General features: G+C 44.9%; 1 protein-coding gene across 1 annotated transcript in view; it reads right to left on the bottom strand.

The window, feature by feature from the left end:
* GLYR2 (glyoxylate reductase 2) overlaps window positions 1-17,411 on the bottom strand; it is a 125,370-nt gene extending 107,959 nt beyond the window's left edge. Inside the window, exons 1-3 of the mRNA XM_086526779.1 lie at window positions 17,188-17,411; window positions 17,003-17,084; window positions 16,703-16,768 (exon numbers count right to left, since the gene is read on the bottom strand). Of these exons, the coding sequence (XP_086382905.1) occupies window positions 16,703-16,768; window positions 17,003-17,084; window positions 17,188-17,377 (338 nt within the window). The 5' untranslated portion in view covers window positions 17,378-17,411. The remainder of the gene's footprint in view (window positions 1-16,702; window positions 16,769-17,002; window positions 17,085-17,187) is intronic.
* Between the last annotated feature and the right edge of the window lie 1,774 nt (window positions 17,412-19,185).

Genomic DNA, 19,185 nt, shown 5'->3' with positions numbered 1-19,185 from the left:
AAGCTGCTGATCGTCACCGTCGTGAACTTGTATTTTCACTTGGTGATTGGGTACTTTTGCGCTTTGAAAAGGCCAGGTTAAGGAAAAGGAAAGGCAAGGAACGCTTGTTTCCTAAGCTTAGTATGCGATATTATGGTCCTTTTCAGATTTCAGAAAAGATCAGCGATGTAGCTTACAGGTTAAAGCTACCAGAAGGCTGGAAAATACATAATGCTTTTCATGTCAGCCTTCTAAGGCCCTTTGTTGGTGATGTGCCAGAGAATATGCTTGATGAGGAACAACCCGAAGTGGAAGAATTGGATAAAATCCTTGTTCTTGAACAGATATTGGCACATAAAGAAAGAATGGTTAGAGGAAAGGTTGCAAGACGCTATTTGATGAAGTTCAAGAACTATCCATCATTAGATGCCAAATGGATGGAAGAGTCTGAATTGCCTCATTCACCTCAGCTATTGCAATTGTATCTTGAAGCCTTTCAAATGGAACCCACAGTGACTTGATGCAGCCTTTTTGGAGCAAGGCAAGAGCATGGTTCATGATGCTCAAGAGAGTAGTTAAGCAATTGTATCTACTCTTTCCATACAGAATTTAGCTAGAGAAGTTTGTGCTCAAGAGTACACTAGAAGACTTCTATGCTTGATATATGTGTCGTAGCCAGGTTGGTGGGATTGTTTAATCGTCCAACGCTACATTTCCGGAAGCATGTATATCTTGGATTCCCATCATAGAATATATGTGATATCAGGAGATACCTGCATGTATTATTGGCATGCAAGCGAGGTCGCTTGCAGTATTTCAAGGGTGGGGTGTGTCACCAGGAGGTGTATTTTTCCTGTTGCCTTCCGTAAATAAGTATTAGATATATTTATTTTATTTTTACTTGTTTGTCCCAAAACCCTTGAAAAGGTGCAAGTGGGACATTGCATGGCTAGTGTGAAACGACTGCAGCCAAATGGGTTTCTCACATCGGGGATCTAGGTCGGTCAGACAGGGACTACCCGGGCCAGTTAGCACTGAATTCTGATGAGTATGGAAGCTCGTGTGCGCCAAACTGGAATTTGGGCCACTCGTCAAGTCACTGCAACTTTATAAGTTGAAAGGGGCCAATAAATTAACCCACATTGTAGATGTTGGTCAAATGGTAGTCTTCAATGATGGTCAGGAGACCAATAGGGACGCCGTGGAAGCATCTCCTAAAATTTAGGAAACTGCTATTTTTGACCGGAAAATGTGTTCGCGTCATTAGCTCTGGAATGATAAGGGGAACATTTTATTGCTCTGTTGCCAAGTCAACTGACGCACCAGTTGAGATATTTTTAGCAGGGAAAGCCCAAACTCGGAAACTGGGCGACATGTCAGCCTGTGAGCGATTCTGCCACTCTGGGAGGCAAAAACGAGCTGCATATCAACAAAGGGGGCGCCATTTTCAGCCTCGGGTGGATTGTAGCAGGTACAGAAGCTATGGAATGCTTACCTTGCCCTCTATGCACAGTATGGTGACGTGAGTGATGCCCCGCATGCTACATACTACTCTCTTTCTCCCCTACGTACAGTATGTTATGCCCCACTAGTGGGCTTCTCATTTGACCTATGTACAGTTCTGGGGGTTTATGGGCGTTTGCCAAGGCAAGAGCCTTCTGAACAGGAACCGGATTAGCTAATTGCTAATCCCCCACAGGTACGCACAGTTCCATCGGGAAAGATTGCGAGTTTGGAGAGTTTTCTCGCGTGAAAACTCGTCCAATTCACAGGGGAACTGTCCCATTGCGTGCGGGAGCCCTTGGGACACGCGTAGGCGTGTTCGCTCCGCTAAAAACGATCCGAAACAGGGATTTACAGCCTGCTGTGTTTTTCTGCAGGTTTAGGGTTTCGCACCTAAACTGCAAGGGAACATCGGGGGAGCCTTGTGAGAGCCTTGGGATGCGTGTACAGGCTTTTGGGCTCCCAGCAGTGAAAAACGGAGAATTACAGCCCGCTGAATTTCTGTGACAGCTCACCAGAAAGCTTCAAGATATCGAGGGAATCCGTCCTAGACAGGTGTTTTTGACCTACAGGGGTTTTTGCGCCGTTATGTTGTCGAAATCCGGTCGAAAACCTGCGTTTTCAGCCGTCGCCAGGTTTGGACAGCTTTGTGAAAGCTTGTGCTAAGTGGTCGGATCGTCTACCTTAATTTGAATAAAGAAATACCGAAAGGGGCGCCAGTCTTTGGGGCCTACAGGGTGTCGGTCTCGTGTGCGCAGTGACATTCTAGTCGTTGGACACAACTGTGTTCTCTTCCCTTCTCAGTGCTCTGTGTAAAGTTAACAGGTAATTGAAATAGTACCGCCCTCTACGTTGTATAGGCCGGTTATAAAGTGACTGGGCATGCACGGTCTACGAATAGACTCACAAAAGTGCCAGATCACTTCTAATCTAGACTGACTGGACTGACAGGACCCTTGTTATGCTGTAGCTTGTCCACGAACACATAGGGTTGGATGTGTTACGTGACATCCCCTCCCTCCTTTTTAAAGTGAGGTACTGGTACCGAGCTGCATGGCTTCCTTGTAGTCTGCCAACAACTCTGGATAATCCTTGAAAAACTCTTCGTCGACCCACACCACTTCGTGGGTTCCTCGATCCTTGAACTTCAAAAAGTATTGTCTCACTTGCTTCTTTGAACCATGTCGAAACCGATGCAACAACACTTTGTCCGGTTCCATGACTTCAGCTTCATCGATGATCTCCAATTCTTCTTCTTCCGAAATTTCCTTTGGAGGTGTTCCCTGAAACACTTTCAACCAAGAAACTTGGAAAACGTTGTGCATTGACCATGAGTTAGGCAACTGCAATTTCATTGAAACCTCATTTATCTTTTTAATGACTGGAAATGGACCATACATACGAAAAGACAACTTTGGACATTTCTTTCCAACTTGCTTAAGACGTTGCTTCATGATTCTTAAATACGCCCAATCTCCTTCCTTGATCCGAACATCCTGACGATGCTTATTAGCTTGCCGTGAATAAGATTCCTGAGCCTTGCTTAGCTGAAGCTTCACACTCTCAGAAATCTCATCCAATGATTGACTTTCAGCATTGGCATCAAGCATTTGACTGACCGAGCGAGTCAAAAGTGACTGGAACGGACGGCCAAAAGCTGCCTCATACGAAGTTCGACCAATATAAGAAGAAAAAGAGTCATTCAAAATAGCTTGAACCAATGGGAGATAGAGCTCCCACTGAAATTGTTAACCATGCACATACGACTTTAAAACATCAAAAGCCAATTGATTGTAAATTTTTGTTTGACCATCTCACTGTGGATAAAAAGCCGATGAAAAATTCAACTTAGTGCCAAAATTTTCAAAGAGTGCGCGCCAAAAATTGGACGTGAGTTAAAAAATACCTATCTGAAACAATTGATTTTGGCAAACCACAGAGGGGGTACCAATGCTTAATGAACACCCGTGCTACATCTTGAGCCGTGACTGTGGCTTTACAAGGAATCAACATGCAAAACTTGCTGAAACGATCGACAATTGCCAAACATTGAGTGTTCCTTGAATACGAACTTGGTGGTAGGTTAGTTACAAAATCCATGAAAATATCTTGAAAAGGTCCATCGGGAATAGGCAGCGGAAGCAAGAGGCCTTGCTGCTTACCCGCGGAGCTTTTACCTTTTGACATATAGTATAGTGTGTGACATAACGAAACACATCTTTTCGCATTTTAGGCCAATAAAAGAATCTTTCAATTTTTTCCAAAGTGGTGTTCATTCCCCTGTGCCCACCCATGAGAGAATCATATGCATCATGCAATATGGTTGGCCTAAGATAGGGCAACACACATAAACGTTGACGAAAATACAACAAACCATCATGAATAAGATAGTTGCTTGGCCCTTGGGAAGAAAGAGCCTGCAACCAATGCTTAGCAAACTCGGAATCCGTATATTGATTCTTCATGCTGTAAAAAGACTCACCCTGAATAGAAAATGTGGATCTTGACTCAAGAGCCAAAATCTGTCCTTTGCGACTCAACGCATCTGCAACAGGGTTAGCTTTTCTAGGCACATACTCAATCAAACCTCCAAATTGCTCAAAAAATTGTGACCACCGTGCTTGGTGATCACTCCAATGTGCACTAGGCATAGACTGTAGCCACTTGAGGGCTTGATAATCTGTGCGAACTATAAACTCTCTACCATAAAGAAAATGCTTACAATGCTGAAGAGAGTGAATGACAGACAAAAGTTCTTTATCATAAACTGAATAATTCTTTTCCGCACTATTGAGCTTCCAGCTAAGGAAAGCTACAGGACGACCATGCTGCTGAAGCACAGCGCCTATGGCGACACTGCTCGCATCCGTCCATACCTCAAAGGGATCTTCCCAAGAGGCAAGGATAAGACATGGTGCTTCTGTCACCGCAACCTTGAGAGCTGCGAAAGCCTCAACGGCTGCCTCGGACAAGTCTACGCGCTGACGGCAAGTCTTTACCCCTTTCAAAACATCAGTCGTACGTGCAACAATGCATGCAAAATTCTCTGTGTGCGAACTATATGCTTGACATAAACCAAGAAAAGGACGCACATCATATGCAGTTTTGGGCAAATCCCAATTACGAACCTGTTCCACCTTCACGGGATCTAGCTTAACGCCCTCTGCAGAAATGATATAACCCACATAAGTGACTTCAGTAAGAAAAAATTCAGACTTCTTAGCTGCAATGTACAACTGATACTCATCCAAACGAGTTAGTACCCTTTCGACATCTCTTTCATGTTGTTCCCACGAGGCAGAAAAAATGAGAATATCATCCAAAAAGATGAACACACATACACCGACCATATCGCTGAAATGACTTACCATGAGACAATTAAATGTACCCACGGCACCTGTCAATCCAAAAGGCATAACAAAATACTTCCATTGCCCTCGTTCGGTGCGAAAAGCGGTCTTGAAAATGTCGCCTTTGAATACCCTTACCTGATGGTATTCACTTATGAGATCGACCTTGCTGAAAACATTTGTCCCATTGAGCCTATCGAGGATACTCAATGCGAGGCATCGGAAACTTGTTCTTGACGGTCATCTTGTTTAATGCCCTGTAATCAACACACAAACGAGACGAACCATCCTTCTTGCGAACAAATAAAATAGAAGCAGCAAAAGGACTTACACTAGGACGTACGAATCCTCTAGCCACCAACTCCGTGAGTTGTCACTCTAACTCTTCCTCCTGTGTCTTGTTCAAACGATAGGGAGCCTTACTGACAGGCTGTGCCTCCTTCATAAGCTCGATGCGATGGTCCTCCGGCCGTTCGGGTGGGAGACGAGGTGGAAGATCATCGTACAAAAAGAGATGTTTAAACTTCGTAAACAAATCTGAATACTTAGCTCGAGCCTGAATGCTCTGGAAAACTGGAGTAGCATAGATAAATGCCGCTTGTGCTCCTAGTCGTAATTCACGCTTTACCTGCACATGAGAGATGATAGGCAAAGAATGCAAGCCCTCCTCAGCACGAATGATGAGGGGGGAGTCAGTTTTGGCATTTAATGTGAGAGTGTTAGCCTCCCAATCAATGAGAGGGTTATGCTCACGAAACCATCTTATGCCCAAAATCATATCACATCCTGAGAGACGAGACACAAGAAATTTCCGATGGAAAGCAGCTTGTTGAACGGTAAACATCACATCAAGGCACTCTTGCGTGATGAGAGAGTCCATACCAAGAGCGAAGCCAGAAACCTCGAGAGGAGATTTCTGACTAACCTCTAGGCGGGCTCTCTCAACAAGAGAGGGACTGATCACATCATGCATACTACTTGGATCAAACAATATGATAAAACGTTGACCCTTTACATGACCATAACACTTCATGAGAGACTCATCAATGTGTGTTTCAGAGACATGAGAACATTCAGCTTGATTCTGTAAGGTTCTTGTGGTTGCTGTGGGTGCCTTTGGTTCTTTAGGTGGGGTTGTCTTAGGACAAGCCTTCTTAATGTGACCCTTGACGTGACATTAAAAACATCTACCTTCTTTAGCATAAATCACTTGTTCTTCAGCCGTGATGTATCCTCCTACAATTCCTTGCGCAAATTTTTCATCTTGGGTTAGCTTAGGTTTTGCAGGTGCTTTAGCTTTACCCTTAGATTCATTGTTAGAGTTTTTTTCCAAGGAATTAGAGGAAGAAGGGCTAGAAGAATTACCATTCTGCGTGTTCTGAGAATTCTGAGGGTTTCCTTGAGAAGTCTTGTTTTCCTTAGGCTTTCCCTTGTTGTGCTTCATCTCGTGTGCGAGAGCAATCGCTACTACCTTGTTGAGATCGATTGGATCAAGTACCTCGACATCATACTTGATATACTTGTCAAATCCATAAAGGAATGCCTCCTTGCGCTCCGAATCCGATTTGCGTAATTGAGTGCCGAGCTGCAAAACACGATTAGAGAAAGACATAACCGGCATACCATTTTGCTTGAGAGCGCGCCAATCGTCCTTCAATCGTGCGAGGTACTGAGATGGCATAAACCGCGCCTTGAGCTAGTCTTGGAAATCAACCCAATTGAAGGAAAGGGACGTGAGTTCGTCGGCTTCCTCTAGGTGCGCGGCTAACTGTACCTCTTGCCATGCGTGGTACCAATTGATGGCATCACCGGCAAGGTACATAGCTGTCGTCAAAACCTTGCTATTCCTTGTCTTCTTAGTTGTCGCAAAATAATCATTAAATTGATGTAACTAAGAATGAAAAACCGTACCATCCATCTTACCATCATACTTACTAAAGTCAACTTCTCTGTGACTGGATTGTTGGAGTCCACATCGTGGCTTGCGCCACTTGAGGAACTCCCACAATCTTTGGCTGGTTCGTACTTCGAGGCAAGTACTTGTCGAACCAATTCTTGAGTGCGGAGGTCTCGTTGAGCCTCATGCTCGGCCTCGAAGGCCGCTCTTTGAGCTTCCCGTTCCTCCTTTCTTTGTGCTTTTCTTTCGTTTCATTGATCGCGCTCGCGTTCTAAAGCAATGCGAGTTGCTTCTTGTTTTATGGCATTTCTTTCATTTCTTTCTTCGCGCTCGCGTTCCAAAGCAATGCGAGTCGCTTCTTGTTGTGCCAGCGCAATTCGATTCGCTTCTTGTTATGCCAGCGCAAGGCGAGTTGCTTCGCGATTGGCTTCTTGTTATTGGGCCATCATGTCCAACATAGACTTGACCATCGCCTCCATGGAAGTTGGTACAACTCGTGGCGTAGATGGAAAAGGAGGAGGGTCGGAAAAATCTCTTGGTGGGGAGAACTCTTCGTCGCCTCTCTCATGCTCATCACCTGTATACGAAGTATCCATTCCGCTTCGGGTGATGACCATGCACTATGATCTTTGGTTCTTAAGTCCACGAGGAACTTGGGTTCTTGAGGGTCTTGAGGTTCTTGAGGGTTTTCTTTCGCTTGCAATCTGTGTTTGAGAAGGATCTTCTCTTCACCAAAGTTCTACTCCTTTCCGCGGGCGCACCCCTTGGCGCCCTTACGCTCACACCAAGGTTGCTTTTTCCCACCTCACGTCGATTGGCCGGCCGCTAAGTGCACATTCCGCTCTCAATGAGTGAAAAGAGGCACAAGGGGAGGCTGGACAAGCCCTTCTTTCTTGGGATTCCTGTCACTCTTCAAAAACACGATTAGGAATCGACACGCCCAAGCGAACTTGGGTTCGTGCGACCGCAACAAGCAAAAAAAAATTCTTGTGATTCTTGTGGTTCTTTCCTTGCGTGATACAGAACACTGCCAAAGCTCTGATACCAATGTAACATGCAGCGTAATAAATCTTGTTCTTTCTCGAGATGAGTGCTCCGTAATGTGCTCAAGGTTCCTTTTGTACTTATGGAAGAGAGAGCCTTCTGTTCTTAATGAGAGAGTGCAATGATCACAATTAAGTAAATGGACACTGTGCATGAGTGTATGAGACTGAGAGATAGAGAGAGAAGAGAATACGACACTAGAGACTGTTGTAAAACCCTCCTCCGAAGGCCCCACTCTCGTCGGCAAGAGTGGTCTACTATTGATTGCATAAACTGGTACAATGATGATGCATGTGACAGATGCAAGTCTAGGCTATGTCGGTGATGACGACGGGGATGGCGAAACCGATCTAAGGGCTGAAATCTGTAAGTATGTATCTGCTGTCCAAAAACGCTCAAGGCTGAAATCTGCTGCGATTCAAAGTGCTGAATTCGGGGCTGATTTTATGCTGCTGAAAAATGCAGACTTGGGCTGATGAAAACGCTGATATTTCTGCTGCGTTTTGGTGCTGAAAACGCTGCCTTTCTGCTGCGGGTTGGTGCTGAAAACGCCAAGGAACAGTAGGCGATGATGGGCTCTGGAAACGCTAGATGAAAGAGGCTAGGCGATCTTGTGTCTGCTGAAAAATGCCAAGGGAAAATGGCTGTTCGCGATGGTGAGGAAAAACGCTATGCTGTCTGCATGAGAGAAATCGCCCAAGGTACTTGGGGAGTCTTGCTGAGAGAGAGGGAACCTATCGCCGAAGCCTGTTGTTCTCCTTGCTCATCTGCCAATTAGTGCTAAGCTTGGTTTGCTTATATATTATCTTACCCAATTTGCCCTACCTACTTTCCAACAAAAGTCACTTAAATTAATAAGTGAAAAATGTCAAAAATAGGTAAAATAGGCTAAATGCACTTGAAAATTCCCCTGAAGGATGCTGATGGATTCTGATGGGAATGCTTATGATCATGCTATGTGCAACCACAGGATATATGCATCTACACTAAGTGACTGGGCATCCACGGTCTACGAATAGACTCACAAAAGTGCCAGATCACTTCTAATCTAGACTAACTAGACTGACGGAACCCTTGTTATGCTATAGCTTGTCCACGGACACATAGAGTTGGATGTGTCACGTGACACTTATTAAGTGGGCGGCCGGTCACCTTTAAAAATGCTCTAAATCTCTCCAAAAACTCAATAAACCTTATAAGTTAAAATCGATGCTTTCACAGCACTTCCCTGGCGTCCCTGGATGCAATCACATGCACAGTTGCAATGCTAACATAGATTTCCTCGCGGGAAAGCATCTGCTTTCCCAAAAAGCAATTCCACTTCCTTAGAAAGCATCTGTTTGTCCTCAAAGTTTCCTTTGAACCCATCTTCATTCAAGTGCTTGCTTTTCCTTGTGCACAATTCCAACACAGTTTGGAATTTTCTCTCGACTATGGATATCCCCTTTCCGATGCACCCGTCACCCACCTTGTGACGCATCAGGAATATCCATCACCTAGTCCTTTCCTACCGAACTTACGGTACAATCTCCTTCACGATGCTCTATGTCACCCATCCTATGACGCATCAGAGATGTCCGTTCCCGGATGGTCGGATACTTCTTCCCGATACTCCTCCCTATCACCCATCCGATGTGACGCATCAGAAGTACCGGTTCTTGGTGGACTTCCAAATATTCCCGTTCATAGTGCTCCCGTCATTACTTTGAATGACGCACTAGGAATACTTTGTACTCGGATGTCTCCAGTGAGAAAAAACCTCTCACTTAAAATTCCAATAATTCATTTAGAATTATTTTTCCTTGGTGTTCCAAGCGAGAAAACCCTCTCACTTATAAATCCAATAATTCATTTAGAATTATTTTTCTGTCAGATAAAGCCAATTTAGCAACATCCCTCTCACTTATAAACAGTTGTCCTCAACTGTAGAGGTCCAACTGAACTGCCCAGAGAGAAACCGGAAAAATTCAAAATCTTGCTCAATGGTGAGTTAAGCTGGTCCTTTCTCAGAAGAGAAATTAAAAATTAAATTAAACAAAAATTCAAGAATTCAATACTTATCTTACCAGTTCATGTCCTTCCTCTAGTACCTCGAGGATATCCTTCACCAATCATCAAACTTACGAGCCATGTAAAAACTCGTCATTCGTGAATAAAACTTGATGGTTCCCAGAAGCCTCAGCTTCTTATAGGAACTTCTGTTCCTTTTTCCAAATCCTCAAGAACCAAGGTTCTCGCCTCTAGATCTCACCTTCGAGACTCAGGGCACGGCATCCTTGCAACTCTTTTCCGACTCTGTTTCTAGAGTCCTCTTCCCCCAGAACAACTCTGCTTTCTTGGACATGGAGTCCTTACTTGGGAATCTCAACTTCCGGATCACAACTCGAGAGCCTACCTCTCTCCGATCCGTGGATCTACTTCCCAAACTCGAGTACAAAACCCTTGGGTGATCCGGCTCTAATTCCTCAGAGCGCTTTCTCTGCTCCTGCTCCCTCACTAAGAGGAAGTACACCTGCAAACAAATACTTAGAGATCATAACATGAATAGCGTTACCTTCAAAGCCTCGGCGCTCGAAACGCAACTCTGTTCTCGAAAAGCAATTCCCCGGAACAGATTTCTACATAGAAAATCCTCTCTTCCAATCCTACACATAAAAGAGGTGTGTTCTCGGGTTCCTTCTCGTAAATCAGCCCCGTCTACGATGTTCCCGATGCTCCTCGGACCTCCCTATCACCCATCAGATGTGATGCATCAGAAGTACCCGTTCCTGGTGGACTTACAGATATTCCCGTTCACAGTGCTCCCGTCATTACTTTGAATGACGCACTAGGAATATACTGTACTCAGATGTCTCCAATGAGAAAAACCCTCTCACTTAAAATTCCAATAATTCATTTAGAATTATTTTTCCTTGGTGTTCCAAGCGAGAAAACCCTCACTTATAAATCCAATAATTCATTTAGAATTATTTTTCTGTCAAATAAAGCCAATTTAGCAACATACAGCAAGGTCAACAGTTCTCTAGCCAGCGAGCAAAGGTATCCTCACCCTCCCTTAGCGTTTAAAAAGGCTCAAGGTGGAAGGCTTTTGACTTCCACTTGGGCAGTGGAGGTGACCTCCTTGGGTGAGTTGTCTTGGAGTTCTGGAGTACAAATTTGCAAAGCGCGTCCCCTCCTTATAGAAATCGATGAAAAGATGGGTCTTTTCATCCGTTGTAGGAGGTGTGAAAACGGCTTGGGAAAGTTTTGAGGAGCAATTTGGAAGGTGGGATTGTGAAGCCTTGTGCGCAGAGTGTCTAGAGCGGCTTGGTGCAAACCTTGCAGCCACCTTTGAAGTGTTTTGTGGTGGCTTAGAAAAGGCAGAGATTGGAGCTAAGAGAGGCGGAAAAGTGCATTTTAAGAAGCAGCTTGGGAGAAGCAAGTTGTGTGGAGCCCTCTATACAAAGCGTATGGAGCAGCTTGGGGATAGTGTAGCCACCTTTTGGAGTGCAAGAAGGTACAAAATCCAGATCTTGTAACTTCAATATGGCCCCTATAACCGGCCCGTACAACGTAGAGGGCGGTACTATTTCAATTACCTGTTAACTTTACACAGAGCACTGAGAAGGGAAGAGAACACAGTTGCGTCCAACGACTAGAATGTCACTGTGCACACGAGACCGACACCCTGTAGGCCTCAAAGACTGGCGCCCCTTTCGGTATTTCTTTATTCAAATTAAGGTAGACGATCCGACCACTTAGCACAAGCTTTCACAAAGCTGTCCAAACCTGGCGAGGGCTGAAAACGCAGGTTTTCGACCGGATTTCGACAACATAACGGCGCAAAAACCCCTGTAGGTCAAAAACACCTGTCTAGGACGGATTCCCTCGATATCTGGAAGCTTTCTGGTGAGCTGTCACAGAAATTCAGCGGGCTGTAATTCTCTGTTTTTCACTGCTCGGAGCCCAAAAGCCTGTACACGCATCCCAAGGCTCTCGCGAGGCTCCCCCGTTGTTCCCTTGCAGTTTAGGTGCGAAACCCTAAACCTGCAGAAAAACACAGCAGGCTGTAAATCCCTGTTTCGGATCGTTTTTAGCGGAGTGAACACGCCTACGCGTGTCCCAAGGGCTCCCGCACGCAATGGGACAGTTCCCCTGTGAATTGGACGAGTTTTCACGCGAGAAAACTCCCCAAACTCGCAATCTTTCGTGATGGAACGGTGCGTACTTGTGGGGGATTAGCAATTAGCTAATCCGGTTCCTGTTCAGAAGGCTCTTGCCTTGGCAAACGCCCATAAACCCCCAGAACTGTACATAGGTCAAATGAGAAGCCCACTAGTGGGGCATAACATATTGTACGTAGGGGAGAAAGAGAGTAGTATGTAGAGTGCGGGGCATCACTCACGTCACCATACTGTGCATAGAGGGCAAGGTAAGCATTCCATAGCTTCTGTACCTGCTACAATCCACCTGAGGCTGAAAATGGCGCCCCCTTGGTTGATATGCAGCTCGTTTTTGCCTCCCAGAGTGGCAGAATCGCTCACAGGCTGACACGTCGCCCAGTTTCCGAGTTTGGGCTTTCCCTGCTAAAAATATCTCAATTGGTGCGTCAGTCGACTTGGCAGCAGAGCAATAAAATGTTCCCCTTGTCATTCCAGAGCTAATGACGCGAACACATTTTCCGGTCAAAAATAGCAGTTCCCTAAATTTTAGGAGATGCTACCATTTGACCACCATCTACAATGTGGGTTAATTTACTGGCCCCTTTCAACTTATAAAGTTGCAGTGACTTGACGAGTGGCCCAGTGTTGCCAAATTGGCTTTATCTGACAGAAAAATAATTCTAAATGAATTATTGGATTTATAAGTGAGAGGGTTTTCTCGCTTGGAACACCAAGGAAAAATAATTCTAAATGAATTATTGGAATTTTAAGTGAGAGGGTTTTTCTCACTGGAGACATCCGAGTACAGAATATTCCTAGTGCGTCATTCAGAGTAATGACGGGAGCACTATGAAAGGGAATATCTGTAAGGCCACCAAGAACGGGTACTTCTGATGTGTCACATCGGATGGGTGACAGGGAGCATCGGAAAGAAGTATCCGACCATCCGGGAACGGACATCTCTGATGTGTCATAGGATGGGTGACATAGAGCATCGTGAAGGAGATTGTACCGTAAGTTCGGTAGGAAAGGACTAGGTGATAGGTATTCCTGATGCGTCACAAGGTGGGTGACGGGTGCATCGGAAAGGGAATATCCATAGTCGGGAGGAAATTCCGAACTGTGTTAGAATTGTGCACAAGGAAAAGCAAGCACTTGAATGAAGATGGGTTCAGAGGAAACTTTGAGGAAAAATAGATGCTTTCTGAGAAAGCGGGATTGCTTTTCGGGAAAGCAGATGCTTTCCCGCGAGGAAGTCTTTGTCTGCATTGCAACTGTGCATGTGATTGCATCCAGGGACGCCTGGGAAGTGTTGTGAAAGCATTGTTTTTAACTTATAAGGTTTTATTGAGTTTTTGGGCAGGTTCAGACTATTTTTAAAATACGCCGGCCGCCCACTTAATAAGTGGACAGCCATCTGATAAATAAGGCAACAGATCAGCCAGCGTTTTCTCTCTCTCTTTTTCTAGTAGAACCCGGGGGGGGGGGGAATGAGAAAAAAAAAACCGCCCCGATCTCTACGCGAGCAGCTATTCGTGCCTGTGGCTAGGAGCTATAAAAGCATCACATGCCCTCACTCAGAGAGGAGGACCAATCTTTGCAAGGAGGAGATGTTGCTGCAGATTTCAGCCGTAAAGAAGACATTGCCGGTGATGCCCATGGCTACCCCAAGTGTACCAGATGTCGCCAAGACCCAATGCGCGAGTTCCCTCGCGAAGAAGTGCCTATGAAGCGTGTTTCCATGGCGACAAGTTGCTGTTTTTCTCTGTTTTCAGCCCATAAACATCGTAGACAGGGCTGATTTACGAGAAGGAACCCGAGAACACACCTCTTTTGTGTGTAGGATTGGAAGAGAGGATTTTTCTATGTAAAGATCTCTTCCGGGGAATTGCTTTTCGAGAACGGAGTTGCGTTTCGAGCGTCAAGACTTTGAAGGTAACGTTTTTCATGTTATGATCTTTGAGTATTTGATTGCAGGTTCCTCTTCGTGGGGAGTAGGAGCAGAGGAAGGCATGAGCCTCTGCAGGAGAAAAGCGCTCTGAGGAACTAGAGCCAGATCAGCCCAAGGGTTTCGTACCCGAGTTTGGGAAGAAGATCCACGGATCGAAGAGAGGTAGTCTCTCAAGTTGCGATCCGGAAGTTGGGATTCCCAAGTAAGGACTTCGTGTCTGGGAAAGCAGAGTTGTTCTGCGGGAAGAGGACTCTGGAAAGAGAGTTAGAAAGAGTTGTAGGGATGTCATGCCCTAAGTCTGGAAGGTGAGATCCAGAGGCGAGAACCTTGGTTCTCAAGGATTTGGAATAAGGAACGGAAGTTCCTTGGAATAGGGTTTTGCCCTAGGAATCGGAAGCTGAGGCTTTCGGGAACCATCAAGTCTTATTCTAGAACGAACGTGGTAATACGTTCGGTTCAAGTGCTTGTATAGACTTCTCCTCAGTAATAAAGATACTATTACGAGGGGGGACCAACCCATCTTCTGGTCCCCAGTACTGTGTCGATCTTCTCACTCTCTCTCTCTCTATTTATTTCTCTCTATATCCTCTGGCTTCAATAATAAGTGATAAATCCTATTTATCCGAATGTATTTTATATTGTTATGCGCTCCCGTTTGTGACACCCAAATTCCAGTTTGGCGCACACGAGCTTCCATACTCATCAGAATTCAGTGCTAACTGGCCCGAGCAATCCCTGTCTGACCGACCTAGATCCCCGATGTGAGAAACCCATTTGGCTGCAGCCGTTTCACACTGGCCATGCAATGTCCACTTGCACCTTTTCAAGGGTTCCGAGACAAACAAGTAAAAATAAAATAAATATATCTAATACTTATTTACGGAAGGCAACAGGAAAAATACACCTCCTGGTGACAGGCCCCCCCCCCCCTTGCTCGAGCGCCAGCGACATCGACCAAAACCAACAAATGGCTATGGACAGCAGATCAACCATTCCACTAGCGGCCTATGCACGAGCAAAGTTCTCAAGGAAACGAACAAATTGTTTTGCTCGAAATTGTGGAGCCAAAAGCAACTGGACAAGTTCCCTAGAGGACAAAAGCAAAGACAAGCTTGACAAGGATGGCAGTACCAATACTCAATTAGCTGCCTCAGTACCCACAAGGTCCGACAATAGTTGTTATAAATGTGACACGATGCTTTGTTTGACTTGAGAGTTTGACGCCAAAGACAAAAGCGGGAACTCACATAAAGAGAAAGACAAAGGCAAGCTGGACAAAGATGACGGTAATAAAGATTTGACAAAGGACATCGGCATGGCACACATGGTGGCAACCACAGTGGTCACGGCACCAAATTTCTAGTCAAAGGGCATATGCCGCCACTAGCTTCAACCAAACAGAGGTTTGTGAGTGGCAGAGGGGGGCAAGTGCTCCATATAATTAATTTGGACCCTTGAGTTGGAGTTCAAGTTATTGGTGTTTGAACTCGTAGGTCAGAGTTAAAGGCACATGCATCTAGCACAAAACCAATCAGACATATCTATAACATTATAAATGAGTGCACCAATTCATTGTTGTTGGCCGGATCATGGATAGGATGTTTTCACAGTTCATTATCTTGGAGTATTATTATTTTGGATGTGATGTGTTCACAATTTACGAATGGGATTCTTGGACGTAGTGCAGTCTACAGTTCAATTTTTCTAAAAGGCAACCCATGCTTAAGATGGCATTCTTCTAAGGAATAAAGTTGAGGGTAGCATAACCGAGGTGTATTGAGTGGAACCATCCTCTGCTGAGGTGTCCATGGTAGCTTCTTCACCAACTTGGTCTCACTATTTATGTCCGCTATGAGTTGCAAAGAGGGTGTTAAAAATTTTGGCATCTCAAGCAAATTGCCCAATGTGATCCCATTATTTAGTTTGGCTATTAGGTATTTATTTTACTTATTTGTCAAAGTCGGGGTAGGGCAACTTACTGAGGTTGGTATATAAACAACCCTCGACCCCCATTGTATTGTCCATCAATTATCATTGCCAAGGTTGATTTGCTCTCTCTCTCTCTCTCTCTCTCTCTCTCTCTCTCTCTCTCTCTCTCCTTGGTCTCTACGCTTCCGCATCATCGACTTTGACACTAGCGTCATGTCCGATACAAACAGCCCAGAGCTTTCTCAGTCTTCCCTTTCTGGACATCTTCTCCAATCAATGCATACCAACAAACAGCATCCCATGCACTTCATATAGGTGGTTGCACATGAAAAGTAGTCCTCCCTTCGCATCCAATGAGAGCAGCCTGCAATTTCCTTAACCTTTCTAGATGGATATATCCTGCAATCAATGCATCCCAATAGACTGCAACTTAAGTTGCAAGCATAGGTGATTGCATGTTGAGAGAAGCTCTTGCTTTGTGTCTCATAAAATCAGGTCCAAAGCTCTGACCCTTCCTGTTTCAGACATTCCAAGCAATGCATCCCCAGAGACCGCATCCTAAAAATCTGTTCTGGAGCTGATTACGGCTGCACTTTTCATCTGTTGTACTCTCCCTCGCATACGACTTCTCCCTTGATTGAGCTTCATCTATTGCCCCTTTATTTACTACCTCTGTAGATACTTGTCTACATCCACGTATCCATAAACCTATCACATCCATCCCCACACACATGAAAGTTTATGCTTTATATTTCAGGATGTCCAGAGGACTTCCACAATTGTACATGGCTTTATCTCATAGGCCAGTCCTCCTTGGCCTCTATGAGAGCTAAAATAATCTCTCTTTATTTCTTTCTTTCTTTTACTCAGACAAAATTTATTGCTCCAAAGATTGCTAACATAGTACCTAGCTCCCTGATTGATCAATGGCTCACATTTGCTGGCATTCCTATTCCATACAGAAACATTGTACCTGTGCCAAAAAAGGATGTTCGTTAAACACAGTCAACTACAATCACAACGCTTTAACACAAAAACACTCATAAAACCGCCTTGATTATGACTGCATTCAAGATTTTTCTTTATACACAAACACGCTAAACTTAAACAGCAATCACAACGCTTTAAAACCAAAAAAAAAACATACAACCGCCTTGATTATGATACATTCAACATTCTTCTCTATACAGATACACGTTAAACTTACCCAGCTTTGATGAGGTTGGTAGCCATGGCAGTGCCCATAATGCCCAGGCCAAGAAAACCAATACTGGGCTTTTTGTTTTCATCTAAAAATTGAAGCAATTATTAGAGATTATGGTCTCTCTCTCTCTCTCTCTCTCTCTCTCTCTCTCTCTCTCTCTCTCTCTCTCTCTCTCTCTCTCTCTCTACCGGAAGGAGCAGACGAGCTGCAGCGCACTAAGGAGAGCTTGCATGGCGCGCGGGAGAGCGAGAACGAGGGTGGGCTGAGCAGCTGACTGCGCGAAGAGTAGAAAAGTAGCGAGTTTGAACATGCACCCACTAAATGATTAAGCTGCGCCATCACACCTCCACAGCTCTGAAGCTTCCTAGGTACCTGCATTTATGTTTTCCTCCGTTATCTTCATACTAAATATGAGTTTCCCAAAAATTGAGAGGGGGTATGGAGCTATAGATAACATTTAGAGCCGACCCCCCCTAGGCTCTTAAGGCTGTAACAGTAGTGTGTTTTCTTTCTTAGTCCCACTAGACTTTTGTAAAAACCAACTCTTAGCCCACGCACATGCACCTTACTTTTATGCCCCAGCCGGTGCAACAACTCAGCACGCACCGCATTGAGCTACCGAGATTTCCACCGCTTGCATCGGAACGTCACGCCTCCTTTCTTGCCAATCAGAACGTCACCCCTCCTTTCTTGCCGATCACATGCGATGAAGAGTCATTTGCTTGGCGGGAAGCAGCGTGACTAGTATGCGAGCTTAGTGAGCATTGAAAAGTGATCAGAATTTAATGCAAACATTAGCTTGGGGCCATACCACTTTGCATGTGCACAAGAAAACGGTAGCTTGAGCTTCGTTCACCTTCAATCGGAATCCCAGAGAGTCGGGTGCATGTGCGCAAGTTATCTTTGTCGAAATAAAAGCAAAGGAGAACGTGGGCTTTCACTTTTTCTTCAAATAGGAAACGAATCAACGTAGAATCTTGAAGAGGTTTGAGTTTCAAATTCTCATCGGTTGATCATGGTACTATCTCCTTAATACAAAGAAAAACATAAGTACTAGTATCACTACTATTTTCTAGGGTGTTGTCCCTTTCAGATTACTAATATCATAATATTATTGTGTGACTACAACATTCAACAATTTATTAAATATCACTAATGTCCCTAATGCATGGTGGGACTCCGCTCTTATAGAGTAAAGGGATAGTTTACAGCCAACTCAAGGGTAGTGGGGGCAGTGGGGAGAATGAGTTCTCCAAACTTGGTAACTCCTACAATGAAGCCAAGGAAGTCGAACGCGACAGCACTAGTACTTTGAGAAGGGGGGGTTAAAGCTATTTTTTTGGACCATAACATACGAGCGTGACTCTCGCCATCTCCACAGCTTTGCTTTTTAGCACTTTTTAGCAGGATTTTTGTAAGCTATGCTAAGAGTGTGTGGGGTGCACCAGATGTCTGTTAATATGTTGTTAACCTTGTTAATGTTGGGGCGACTCACCTCTTACAGGAGCAAATCCTGCAAGCTCCTGCTAACGGTGCCTTTGGAGGGCCCTTGACGAGAAAATCAGTAGCCCCATGTCGTCTCGAAAGATGGCGTCCGTGAAATTGTAACCATCGGATTTTCCATGTGGTAGCTTCACTCGAGGGTGTTTCAACCATCCCCTACACAAGAGAATCTCCTTTTGACAGGTAAGAACAGGTTAGCAGGGTAGACATTCTCTTAAAGCAGTGCTATTGTTGCCAACTTAAAACGATGCTTGCGCATTGACCGACACTTGAAGGGCATCTTCTTTGAGACGGTGTTCTTTATGATACAGGGTCCTTCGGGCCTATGGGAGAGCACTCTTAGAGGCGCCCAACTTTGCATACCTCGCTCTAAAATATAGGGAACCCCACTAGTTTCGAGATTCCCTCGCGAGAATCCCCCTCCCTCCCTTCATGTAGTCTCATGAAATTGTGTCCCATGCGAACAAAATCCATGATGGGATTGTTAGTCACAATGAGGAAGCAGAGGGCATCAAGATGAGATGGCACGGACAGAGAGCTTGCACCTGCCTCTTCATTTGACTCCACTTTACCTCCTAGGGGGCTTGAAGGCCTACGCTCGGCTTCTAGCATTACCGTCCTTGTTTCGACCTACAACTCCATCCATTTCAGCCACGGCAAGGATACCTAGAGCTATGTAAGTT

This window comes from Adiantum capillus-veneris, chromosome 13 (genome assembly GCF_014529385.1).
Source record: "Adiantum capillus-veneris isolate H3 chromosome 13, ASM1452938v2, whole genome shotgun sequence".
NCBI lineage: Eukaryota > Viridiplantae > Streptophyta > Polypodiopsida > Polypodiales > Pteridaceae > Adiantum > Adiantum capillus-veneris.
The sequence above is the reverse complement of the archived record's forward strand: the minus strand, read 5'-3'. Positions and strand labels throughout refer to the sequence as shown.